This window comes from Peromyscus leucopus, chromosome 4, assembly GCF_004664715.2.
Source record: "Peromyscus leucopus breed LL Stock chromosome 4, UCI_PerLeu_2.1, whole genome shotgun sequence".
Lineage (NCBI taxonomy): Eukaryota > Metazoa > Chordata > Mammalia > Rodentia > Cricetidae > Peromyscus > Peromyscus leucopus.
The window spans coordinates 95392668-95406166 of record NC_051066.1 but is presented as its reverse complement, the minus strand read 5'-3'; the positions used below and the strand labels follow the sequence as shown (position 1 = coordinate 95406166).

The window sequence follows — 13499 nt, the reverse complement described above, 5'->3', positions numbered from 1 at the left end:
TGAGCCACTCTCCTACAATCAGTTCCTCTTCCGCTAGTCTGACTCCTAAGGGTCCCCCAAAGGCCCATGTGCTGGGTTGACAATATTGGGAGGTGGCAGAAACCACTGGGAGCTTCTGTTGGCTTGTTCTTAGTTTTCTTTTCTTGTTTTGTTTTCAAGACAGGGTTTCTCTGTGTAGTCCTCCTTGTCCTGGAACTCACTCTGTAGACCAGGGGGGCCTTGAACTCAGATCTGCCTGCTTCTGCCTCCCAAGTGCTGGGATTAAAGCCATACACTACTGCTCAGCCTCCCTCGTCCTCTCTATACTTTATTGGCTCGTGGCAATTCTCCTGTCTCTGTCTCTCCAGTGCTAGGATTATAGGTCTGTGCTACCATACCTGGCCTCTTCTGTTCTTGAGACAGGGTCTCACTCTGTAGCCCAGACGGGCTTCCAACTCACAGCAGTCCTCAAACCAGCCTCCCAAGTGCTGGGATTACAGGCGTGGGCTACTTTTCTAGTTACAAGGGAAGCTGACTAATAAAGTGAAATGGTGGCAGAAGAACAACAGATTTGTTCTGCGGCTCCCACTCCCAGGAGACAATCATTAAATTTAAAATATGCAGAATTGTCCAAGGGAAGAATACCAACCCGGTATACTGGCTTGCTATTGTGGTTTCCAATGCCAATCCGCACAAAACAGCCTGTGACAGTTTTAGCAAAGAAGGGCATGTGACACCAGCGTTCTAACTTATGCCTTGATAACCGAACTCGATTCAATTCCTCAGGTAAGGAGACTGGCTGTGATTTTGGAGGGATTTCTTCTTTCCTGTGAAGAAACAAAGAATAGTTAGTATTCACTATAAAACCACCAGAGACAGACATCAAATTCTCAATACTTACAGCATTCGATCAACTTAGTAGGCGAAATAAAGGACCAGACAAGAACTAGACTCTAATCTAAAGTAGTGTGCACTGCCCAGATTGATGCTCCATCCCAGAAAAGAAGCTGAAGCCCAGTGTGAAGTGACATGCAGTCAGTTCCTATCTGCCAGGCCCAGGGAAAAGGACCAGGAGGGTGCAGTCAGGAGCCAGAGGCAGGGAAATGAATGCAGAATTCAGGATACCGAATCAAGTCAAAGATGCAACCCCACACCTACACTAAGCTTCTCTTCCAAGAACCCTCCTAGGACAGCTAATCTTAGTTGTCTACTTGACATACCTGGGAAGAGGAATACAAAATTGGGGGATTGTCTTAATCAGAATGGTCTGTGGCCACGTCTATGGGCATTTTCTTGCTGATGATTGCTGTGGAAGGGCCCAGGCCACTGTGGGCAGTGCCATCTCTGGGCAGGTGGTCCTGGGTTATATGAGAAAGCTGGCTGGGCAAGAGCCAGATTGAGCAAGGCATAAGCAGCATTTTTCTGTTGGCTTCTGCTTCAAGCTCTTGCCTGGCTTCCCTTAATGATGGGACCTTTAATACGAAATAAACTCTTTCACCCCACTATCCTGCTGAATGAAAAAGACAGCTTACTCTTCTTCTTCGTCAGATGACGATGTTCGGGATGAGCGGTCTGATTTCTCACTGGACTTGTCGTCGTCTTCCTCCTCCTCATCATCAGAGTAGACCTCACTGGTTTTCAATGGCTGTTTTTTGGCAAGGAGCTCAGCTAGAAGAAAAGAGGAAACAATCACCTGTGTTCTCTCCACAAACAAGGAATCGACTCATCTTTCACCTCTGAAAAGAACTGGAACACAGACAAAGACCCGAGCAGACAATCTACCACTCTAGACTGGTCTGTGATAACCTGAGTTATCAGCCATACTGAGGTAAACCACAGTTAAACATTCAGGCACCAAGATCAGGTCCTACAGACAGACAGACAATTTAAAAAAAAAAAAAGTCAGGAGGTTGTTATAAGGTGGCAGAAATGGTTACCAATCACACTGACTTCCCCAACCCTCCCTACATACTGGGGATTGAACCCAGGGACTCTTCCACGCTAGGCAAATGTTCTACCAGTGAGCTATACATCCAGCCCCCGATCTTTCCAAGAAGGTTTCAATTACTTCCTTTACGTATGCATGTCTGAGGAGGTCAGAGGAGCACATGCAGGAGTCAGGTCTCTCCCTCATCATGTGGGGTCTAGAACTGAACTCAGGTTGGCAGTCCTGGGTAAATGCCTTCGAGCTGAGGAGCCATCCTACTGCTTCCCTTGTCTTCCACTGTACTCAAGATGCTTCAAGTCAGACAGCAAAGAATGAGGAGAACTCTGAATTACCCCTTGTGGGTTCTCTCTCGTTCTCTCTCTCTCTCTCTCTCTCTCTCTCTCTCTCTCTCTCTCTCAGGTGCTCAAGGAGGACAAAAGGTGTCAGATCCCCTGGAGCCGGAGTTCCGGTACTTGAGAATCTCCTGACACGTGTGCTGGGAACTGAACTCAGGTGGACAGAAGAGCACCAAGCACTCTTACCCCATCCCACCAGCACTGTTTGACTCTTGATAAAATTCCACTATGTAGTCTAGACTATCTCTGAACTTAAAATTCTCCTGGTCAGGCAGTGGTGGCGCACACCTTTAATCCCAGCACTCGAGAGACAGAGGCAGGTGGATCTCTGTGAGTTTGTGGCCAGCCTGGTCTACAAAGAGAGTTCCAGGACAGACAGGGGTGCACAGAGAAACTATCTCAGGAAAAAAAAAAATTCTCCTGCTTTAGTGTGGGATCACAAGCTTTCATCACCATACTGGGCCATTATCATTACCCTTCTAGAGTTTAAGGAGAACTTTATTTTGAATTTGCAGTACTATATAAAGGCAGAAGAATGAAAGCAAACTCAATGTCCACAAATGGAGTACCACTCAATCACTCGTAACACCTCCATTTTGTTAAAGCTGTGAAAAATGAGTCAAAAAACATACAAAAAGGAGAGATGGGTAAGAGATGGCTCAGGATTAAGAATTCCTAATGCTCTTCCAGAAGACCTGATTCAGTTCCAACACCCTTTTGAGGTGGCTCACAACCACGTCTAATTCTAGTTCCAGACGATCTAGTGCCCTATTCTGGCATCCTCAGACACCCCACTACACAGACACACACACATACACAGACACCCCATACACACACATATAATTAAAAAGGAAGAGACACCCCTACTTTCTGAGTGACAAAGTGAGTTTTCAAGGCCCAGTAGGCAAACACTGCAGGCCTCTGGTTCATGTGCTGCTTCAACTACTTAGCTGCTCAGCATGAAGGTGGTCCTGAGTAGCACGCAGGCACAAAGGAGCGTTGCTTTATCCTAAGGAAGTTTGTCCTCTTGGTGATGGAGACTGCCTTGTGAATGCTGTTACTCCCCCTGGCTGGCAAGAGAATTAACTCACAAAAGACGGTAGTCTTCTAGCAGCTATATAAAAAAAGGAAGTAGAGCCTGGTGTAGTGGTTAGTACTGGTCTATACGCCCAGCTACTGAGAAAGCTGAGTTCAAGGCCAGCGTGGGCAATTTAGTAAGACCTTGTCTCAAAAAAAAAAAAAAAAAACATTCAGGCTGAGGAAGTAGCTCAAAAGGTACTTGTCACCAAGCCTGACGACCTGAGTTTGATCCCTAGAATTCACAGGTGGAAGGAGAGAGCCAACTCTCAGAAGATGTCTTCTGAATTCCACATATATGGCATCTATGTGCCCCCATATATACAAACATAAAGTAAATAAAAATTAAAAAAGTTCTCATATACATACATGTAGGCGGGTTCTTTCTCTAGTAATTAAAAAAACCTAAACAAAAAATTTCCCCAAACCAGGAAAATCCTCCAGAATACAAACCTAACACAGCTAGAAGGAAGAAAGGAAGGAAAGAAAACAGGTATGTATGTATAGTATGCATGTATGTAAGTATGTATGTACAGTATGCTACCTACTGATGGTTCATGGAAGACTGCATGTGAGTCTGTCTTTATGTCTACAAAAAAGAAGAAAGAAAGGAAATACACAGAGAAACAGGGGTCTGATATATTTTAGAGTGGCTTTGAACTTGCCATGTGACCATGATAATCTCAGACTTCTAATTCTACTGCCTCAACTACCCCAGCCAAATGCTAGGATTAGAGGTGTGCCATCATGCCTGGTTAGTACTTGCTGGAGATCAAACTCAGGGCTTTGTGCATTGCTAGCAAAGCTCCTACCAACTGAGTGGTACCCCATCCCCTTGGTATATTTACATACATATGAAACGTCTAAGTGATGCTCACTATGGGAGGGGGCAAGGCATCAAGTAGAAGGATGTGGAAGCTGAACTTCCTTTAATATACCTTGTGTGACATTACGAAATACATCTTCATTCCCTTTCCTGGCACACAACTCCTAAAATCCATCGCATCTTCAAAGTGATAGTGTCTTTTAGTATGCTAATAGTTGGTTGGTGGCTGCAAGCCCATAGGTAGCTTCAGGACAGGGTGTGCTCCCTGGAAAGACCAAGGCAGTATTAGAGAGCTGAGACTGAGATTCTCTAAGGAGGGAAAGGGGCTGAAGGTTAAGCAGAACCAATGGCCAATGACTTGCTCCACTTTCCTACGTAATGAAGCCTCAAAAACAAAAAACAAAAACCTTCCATAGTATAGGATATGGAAAGCTGGGTAGCTGAACCAGTCAAAGTTCCTGGAGAGTGGCCTGTCCAGAAAGACAGGGGAGTTTGTCTTGCAAATGTTCCACCCTATGAATCGCTTCAGCTGAATCCTTTGTAATAGCCTTTATAATAAAGGGATCATCTAACTAGGCCTGATGGAATATACCTGTAATCCTAGCAACCGGGAGGTAGAGACACAAGGATTACAAATTCAAAGTCACCTACGACTGCATAAAATTCTAGGCCAGACTAAGCTATATAAGACCTTGTCTCAAACAAAAACACAAACAAACCAACAAACCTAAGTGTGCCTGAATCCTATGTAACACTGTAGCAATTAACTGAATCAAAGGGAAGCAGAATGAGGTCCATAGCTCAGCAGCACAGATAAGAGCCTGGACATCCTGGGAGGACTGAGTTCTCAACCTGAGAATGGACAGTGTCCGCTCAGCGCTTGAACTCAGTTACAGGACACTCAGGTGATGTCTGGCATGGAATCAATCAGTTGCTCATTTGCAGTGGAAGAAACTCTCATACTAAAGATCACAGAAGTTTGCTGTTGGATGTTGTTAAACAAGCACATAAGAAACTAAGTTTGGGGACTGGAGAGATGGGTCAGTGGTTAAGAGAACTGGTTGCTCTGCACAGGACTCTGGTTCAAATCAACAGGGGAGAGTTGTGGTAATAGCTCTGCTGGTAAAGTACTTACCAAATGTCACAAAGACCCAAGTTCAAGCTATGGAATAATACTTTGTACATTGTGAAGGTTTGTCGCTCAGATTGGCTTCCATCTATTAGAGATGTGTGTGTGTGTGTGTGTGTGTGTGAGAGAGAGGGGGGGGAGTGTATGTAGTGTGTATAGTGTATGTGTGTGTGTGCCTGAGTATATAGATGTATATCACATGCATGCAGCAGTCCTCAGAGGTCAGAAGAAGGTATTGGATCCCCTAAAACCAGAGTTACAGGTGGTTATGAGCCACTATACAGGTCCTAGGAATCAAAAAGAAGTCCTCTCAAAGAGTGGCCAGTGCTCCTAAGTGCTGAGCCAGCTCTCCATTCCTTGATCAACTTTTTTTTGTTTTTGTTTTAAAGGGTAACAATACCATAAATGGGCAAATGTGTCTTCAACAATGGGTGTTGGGAAAACTCCTTAACAATATAAAAAAGAAAATATATTAATTGGCCCCTTTATGCCATATATTAAAATTAACTGAAGATGGATTAAAGACCTAAATGTAAGAACTAAAAACTATAAAACTCTTTGAGGGGGCTGGAGAGATGGCTCAGAGGTTAAGAGCACTGGCTGCTCTTCCAGAGGTCCTGAGTTTAATTCCCAGCAACCACATGGTGGCTCACAACCATCTGTAATGAGATCCGGTGCCCTCTTCTGGTCTGAAGGGATATGTGCAAGCAGAAGCAGAACATTGTATACATAATAAATCTTTTAAAAAAAAAAAAACCTCTTTGAAGAAATCACTGATGAATCAAATTGGATCTGGCAAAGATTTCTTGGCTATAACATCAAAAACTCATACAAACAAAAGAAAGAGACATCAGCTGGGTATGGTGGTATATGTCTTTAATCTCAGCATTTGTGAGACAGAGGCAAGCTGACCTCTGTGAGTCTGAGGCCAGCCTGTCTACATAGTGAGTTTCAGGACAGCTACAACTACAAAGAGAGACCCTGCCTTAAAAAGCAAAAAAGAAAAAAGAAAGAAAAAGTAAAAAGAAAAACTCCCAGCTCTTGGGAGGCAGAGGCAGGTGGATCTGTGAGTTTGAGGCCAACCTGATCTATAAATAGAGTTCCAGGACAGACAGAGCTACACAAAGAAACCCAGTCTCAAAAAACAAAAACAAACAAACAAATGCAAGTATGATGAGATACATAGAAATTTTCTTTTTTTTTCCCCCCCTTTTTTTTGAGATAAGGGTTTTGCTATGTTACCCAATCTAGTTTCAAACTCCAAATTCCTGGGCTCAAGCCATTATCCTACCCCAGCTTCTCAAGTTGTTACAAAGACAGCTGTGTTGCCACCATGCCTAGCTTCTTGGATTCTCTCTCTCTCTCTCTCTCTCTCTCTCTCTCTCTCTCTCTCTCTCTCTCTCTTTCTTTTTTGGAACTCACTCTTTACACCAGGCTGGCCTCGAATTCACAGAGATCTGTCTGCCTCTGCCTTCCAAGTACACTATCACACCTAAATCATTTCTTTGATTTTTAAAAAATTATTATTTTATTTAATATGCATAGCTGTTTTGTCTACATGTATATCTATGTACCATGTGCATGCCTTGCCAGAAGAGGGCACCAGATTCCCTGGAAGTGGTGTTCCGGTGGTTGTATGCAGTTCACGTGGGTGTTGTGAACTGAACACCCTGGAAGAGCAGCCAGTGCTCTTAACTGCTATGCCATCTCTCAAGCAGCCTGTGCCTAGCTTCTTGATGTGATCTTTAAATAACAAACAAACAGCTGGGCAGTGGTGGCACCCACCTTTATTCCCAGCACTCGGGAGGCAGAGACAGGCAGATCTCTGTGAGTTCGAGGCCAGCCTGGGCTACAGAGTGAGTTCTAGGAAAGGCGTAAAGCTACACAGAGAAACCCTGTCTCGAAGAAGAAAAAAAAAACAAAACCAAAAAACAAAAACAAACAAATGAACCAAAATCCTAGCTCTGTACACTGAAAAGGCACAAAATTGGAAGAAATAATCAGTAGAATGAATATTCTTCTGTCCAGACTGTAGTCTCTCTAACTTGCTCAGCAAAAAAGGCCATTAAAGAGAAATGGCTAAGGCTGGGCGGCGGTGGTGCACGCCTTTAAATCCCAGCACTCAGGAGGCGGAGGCAGGTAAATCTCTGTGAGTTCAAGGCCAACCTGGTCTACTGAGCAAGTTCTAGGACAACCAAGGTTACACTAAGAAACCCTGTCTCAAAAAAACCACAGAGAGAAAGAAAGAGAAATGGCTAATTCCAAATCTAAAAAGGACGAACATATACAGACTGGAGGGGTTATGGCACTCTAAGGATGTGGCTTAGCATCATATTGGTATGCCTGAAACTTAGGTTCCATTCCCAGCATCCTACTTTCCTAAATGACTAAAGGTGTGGGTTGTGGTCAATGACAGAACACTTGCCTAAGATGTACAAAGTCCTAGTCCAATCTTGGCTTGGTCAGGAAAAGAGAAAGAAAAGAGTTTTGTGCAGGATTATCCTTGGAGCCAAGCAAAAGCCATCTTGGGGAGTTCAGCTGAGCCCCTTGTGAAAGGATTACCCTAGCTGGGCTTGTTGACTATTTACACCCCCTCAGGGAGGGGTGAAAAGAGAGGGTCACAAGACCCTCCCCAGAATATCCCAGCAGATCCCTACCACCTGTTGTATGTAACTTTGCTATAATTGCATGCGGCTGGGGGGGCGGGCACTAGAGTATGGGGTGGGGCACTAGAGTATGGGGGGGTGGGCACTAGAGTATGGGGCGGGGCACCAGAGTATGGGGCGGGCACTAGAGTATGGGGTGGGGGACTAGAGGAGTGGGGCGACTCCATCTATTCAGGGAAGTCTCATCTCTGCTGGATATGGCTTTTGGAGGAAGGAACACTCACATTTCTTTAAGAAATACCTCACCCATTACGATGGCTATTCTTGGTTGTTAACTTGACTACATCTGAAATTAAAACAGAAAAATGGCTGGGCACACCTGTGAGAGATTTTTTTTTTTTTCTTAATTGGATCATTTGAAGTGAGAAGATCCACTTCTAATCTGGATCTGTGAGGTGGGAAGACCTGCCTCCAATCTGGGCCATACCTTCTGCTGGAGCCTATATAAAAGGTCATGGAAGAGGGAAGCTCTCTCTTTTTGCCTGCTTCCTCCCACCCTTGTTAGCAAGTCCATTCCTCCACTGGCATCAGAGCCTACTTCTTTCGGATTCCAGTGTATATTGAAGACCAGCTGAGACATTCAGCCTTGTGGACTGAACAATTACTGGATTCTTGAACCTTCCATACATAGGCAGTCATTGTCGGTCCAGCGATTAGTTAGACCACAGCCTGCAAGTCATTCTAATAAACTCCTATATCTATATAATATATTATATGTAACATATTATTTATATATTAGAGAGAGAGAGAGAGAGAGAGAAATCATTCTGTAAGTTCTGTTACTCTTAGAGAACCCTAACTAATACAACCATGTCTGTAAGGAAGCCCAATAAACTCACTGATTCTCCAGAGTGAACTCTGGTGGGATCATGCCTCCTTGGGACCTTGAGGGGAGGAGTAGATGTTGCTTAGTCTTTTCCTGGGAAGGAATTTTACCAACAAAGGGAAAGGGAAGGGAAAGAAGGGTTTGGAGAAAGGAGTACGGGGGTCTTGTCAAGGGTCCATAACTGGTTGACTAATTGAATATGAAGAATAACAGCAGTACCAGATTAAAACAAAACATGGATAAGTTCACATAGATATTAAAACTGCAGAATGCCCAGTCCTAAATGGGGCATCTATATCATACTCTCTCCTTACAAGGCAGGCTCAGGGCATCTCTGCTGAAGAGGGAGCCAAACACTGAGGATACATTGCATCATGAGGGATTCAATGCTTTTAAAAAAGACTTATAGCCAGGCAGTGGTGGCACACACCTGTAATCCTAGCACTCCATAGGCAGAGGTAGAAGGATCTCTGAATTTGAGGTAAGCTTGGTCTACAGAGTGAGTTTCAGGACAGCCAGGGCTAGCTACACAAAGAAACCCTGTCTCAAAAAATCAAAACCAATCCCCCCTGGCAAAGATTTATTCATGTGTATGTGTGTCCATGTACATGTATGTGGGTGGGTGCATGCTCTTGCTTATGTGAAGAGGCCAAGAGGGCATTAGAGGGTTGGGGATTTAGCTCAGTGGTAGAGCGCTTGCCTAACAAGCGCAAGGCCCTGGGTTCGGTCCTCAGCTCTGACCAAAAAAAAAAAAAAAAAAAAGACAGATCTTAAAAAAAAAAAAGAGGGCTTTAGAATCCTCGCAACTGGAGTTTTAGGCATTTGCAAGATGCTCAGCTTGTTAAGTGGGTGCTGGGATCCAAACTATAGTTCTTCATGATTGTACAGGATACACTCTTAACCACTGAGGCATCTATCAAGCCCTGCTACTCTATGTGCATGTCTGTGTGTGCATGCATGTGTTTATGGTATAGAACTTAATGTGTAGAGGCTGGAGAGATGGCTCAGCAGTTAAGAACACTTGCTGCTCTTGCAGGGGACCTGGGTTCAGTTCCCAGCACCCACAGAGTAGCTTGCAACTGTCTGTACCTCCAGTTTCAGGGGAGCTGATGCTGTTATGGCTTCCCACAGTATTGCACACATGTGGTACAAATATCCACGCAGACAAAACAGACATATAATTTTGAAATAAATTTTAAAAATTACATTTAAATTTTAAAAAAAGAAAAGTTTAACAGGGCACAGTGGCAAACGTGGAAGGCACAGGCAGGCAGATCTTTGCTAAGGCCAGCCTGGTCTACACAGCAAGTTCCAGGCCAGCCAGGGCTACACAGTGAAACCTTATCTCAAAAACAAAAAACAGGCTGGAAAGATGGCTCAGTGGTTAAGAGCACTAACTGCTCTTCCAGAGGTCCTGAGTTGAATTCTCAACAAGCACATGGTGGCTCACAACCATCTGTAATGGGATCTGATGCCCTCTCCTGGTGTGCATGAAGACAGAGTATCCATGTATATAAAATATATAAATAAATCTTAAAAAAAAAAAAGTTAGGTTCAAAATGAGATATATGAGACTGAGCCTAATGGTACAAGCCTATAATCCCAGCACTCAGAAGGTAGAGGTAGGAGGATCAGAAGTTCAAGGCTATCCTTAGCTACATGGTGAGTTCGAGGCCAGCATGGGCTATGAGACAATGTTTTCAGATAAACAAAACAAAACAAACATGAGCCCTGGAGATGGCTTTGTAGAGAGGGCCTGGCTAACATGCACGAAGCCCTGACTTCTATCTCTAGCACACACAACAACACTGGGCTGCTTGTCTATAAGAAACATTGAATTATTTACAGTTAAAATACAGTAATGTTGGCATTCACTTCACGAGGAAATATAGATTAACAAGAAAGACTATGAAATAAGTAGAGACTGGATAATGGGAACAGAGCTGATCGTTATACTACTACCATTATGTCTGGAAGCTTCCATAAAATATAGAGCTATAAAAAGGAAAACAAGTCAATATTCATTTCTCCACTTACCTGTTCTGTTCTTCCGTTTTTCTCTCTCTGCTTTTAGCTCCTCCATGGCTTGAGATTTCTTATCTAGTTTCTCATCCCGTTTGGAACGCCGCTCTTTATTGTGGGAAGTTACCTGCAGAGGTATGTATGGGTGGCTTTTTTACTCAGTGTTGCTAAGATTCTCTATGTCAACAACCAACACTTTCAACCCTATGAATTCCTAACTGTACAAACTTAAAAACCTATCTGAGCACAGTGGCATATGACTTTAGTCCAGAACTCAGGAGGCAGAGGCAGGTGGATCTCTGAGTTCAAGGCCAGCCTGGTGTACAGAGTGAGTTTCAGGACAGCCAGGGCTACATAGTAAGACTCTGTCTTGAAAATAACAAAACAAAAAACTGTCTAAGAGAGGGGATTCTGTGGACAAAGAGGTGTAGAAGTAAATCTAGCCCTCTTTTTACTTGCCTAATAGATAACAAATCTAAAAATGATCATGCTGGGTGTGGTGGTGAACTCCTATAAATCCCAGCACTCAGGAGTTCAACCTCGTCTATGTATCAAGTTCCAGGACAGCCAAGGCTATGCAGTGAGACTGTCTCAAAAAAGAAAAAAAAATGAATGATCAGAGTGAATTCTTCCGGAAGACATTCTATGTTATGATCTAATATCTTTTGACATGTTATTTCAAATGCAGAGGGGTGACGTATGTCTCAGTGAACATACTCAAGCTGGTTATTTGGGAAAGGAAGTTTATCAACTTACCCTTCAGGGATGCTCCCACTCTAGTGGGCTCCTATTTTGCCAGACTTGAGTGAACAAGTCAGAAGGAGTTTATGGTATAGGCAACAGTGAAATGGTGTTCAGAGACTAAGGAGACCCAGGGTGAGGCCGCTGGAACAATCTGCACAAGCAACCTAGGCTACCGGCATAATGCTCCCGCCCACAGCCTCAGCCCACTTGTGGATGACCGCTTACCTGAGATTCTTGAATCTGAGTCAGCTTTTTCTTCTCTTGTTCTTCTTCCTGCTTTTTCTTTTTTTCTTTCTTTTCTTTCTTTTTAGCTGTTTTTAGTTTTTTCTTAATTTCAAACCTGGTTAAAAGATACTTAGTTTTAAAAAGTAATAAAATATATGTGAAGGCTGGTTTCTACTCGGCTAGGGGACAGGAAGTAAGGAAAGCAGTAGAACACTTTTGGAACATGAGAGTCTCAGACACTCACAGAAAAATAATTTCTTGGCTTCCTGAAAGAAACTCCAATGTACCGTAAGTACATTAAAATTGTCGCCTGTGCAGCTAGAGAGAGGGGCCAGTGATTTAGAGCACTGTCTACTCATCCAGTGGACCCAGGCTCGATTACCAGTACCCACATGGCAGCTCACAACTGTCTGTAGCTTCAGGGAGTGTGATGCCCTCTTCTGGCTTCCATGGGCACCAAGTACGCCTGTGGTACACAGACAGGCAAAACACTCATACACATAAAAATAAACTTAAAAGAACAAGGGGAGTGGGAGGAGGGAGGACGGGAGAATTCGTGGCTGATATGTAAAGTTAAATTAATTATAAAATAAAAATATTTAAAAAAAGAACAAACAAAGTCTTCAAAAGCATAAAGTTGGAATGGCCTTAAGGGAAAATATTCAGATCAGAATTCAAGGTCATCCTCAGCTATATAGTGAGTTTGAGGCCAGCTTGAGATACGTGAAATTCGGTTTCAATAAAGAAAATAATTGTGTATCAACAAAAATGCAGCAGAATACACCCAAATTAACTGAAAATAGGCACTCAAATATTTGAATATCAACTTTTATAATTGCATTATTCATAACAGAAAAAGGCAGGAACAACTTTAATGGCAATTGAATAAATTCACAAACCATAGTATACATTTATAATGGAATGCTACTCAGCTCTAACAAGGACTGAAGTGCTAATAGATGTTACATGGATTAACTTAAAACCATGAAGTGAAGCTGAGCACAGGCACACATGTGTCCCACCAAGGGGTGGGTACTGAGGGGGAGGACTATTTGAGCTCAGGGTACCAGGACACCATAGCAAGTGTCTGTCTCTAGAGGATGGACAGATGGCTCCTCAATGCTTAGTAGCACAGGCTGAGCTCCTGGAGGGCCTGGGTTAGCTTCTCAGAACTCACCCTGTGGCTCCCAGCTCCAGGTGATCTGGGGCCCTCTTCTAGCCTCTGCAGGCACCAGGCACACACTGTGCACAGACATACATGGAAGCAAAACACCCATACACAAAAGAAAATTTAAAAAACAATTAAAAAAAAAAAAAAAAAAAAAAGGCCAGGTGGTGGTGGTGCATGCCTTTAGTCCCAGCACTCAGGAGGCAGAAGCAGGGAGATCTCCGTGAGTTCAAGGTCAGCCTGGTCTACAGAGTGAGTTCCAGGATACAGAGAATAGTTACACAGAGAAACCCTGAAACCACACACACACACACACACACACACACACACACACACACACACACACACACACCACAACCCAAACCAAAAAACAAAATTAAAGCTTTAAAAAAAAAAAAAGATGTGCTGTGGGATGGTCTGTATGTCAAATAGCTCTGATTAGTCAATAAATAAAACACTGAGTGGCCAGTGGCCAGGCAGGAAATATAGGCGGGACTAACAGAGAGGAGAATTAAGGGAACAGGAAGGGGTAGGGAGTCACTGCCAGCCACCGC

General features: G+C 43.6%; 1 protein-coding gene across 1 annotated transcript in view; it reads right to left on the bottom strand.

The window, feature by feature from the left end:
* Nucleotides 1–13499, bottom strand: part of LOC114692308 (RNA polymerase-associated protein RTF1 homolog) — a 62791-nt gene that overhangs the window by 14127 nt on the left and 35165 nt on the right. The window contains exons 5-8 of the mRNA XM_028867982.2: nucleotides 11778–11892; nucleotides 10824–10935; nucleotides 1512–1647; nucleotides 629–806 (exon numbers count right to left, since the gene is read on the bottom strand). Of these exons, the coding sequence (XP_028723815.1) occupies nucleotides 629–806; nucleotides 1512–1647; nucleotides 10824–10935; nucleotides 11778–11892 (541 nt within the window). The remainder of the gene's footprint in view (nucleotides 1–628; nucleotides 807–1511; nucleotides 1648–10823; nucleotides 10936–11777; nucleotides 11893–13499) is intronic.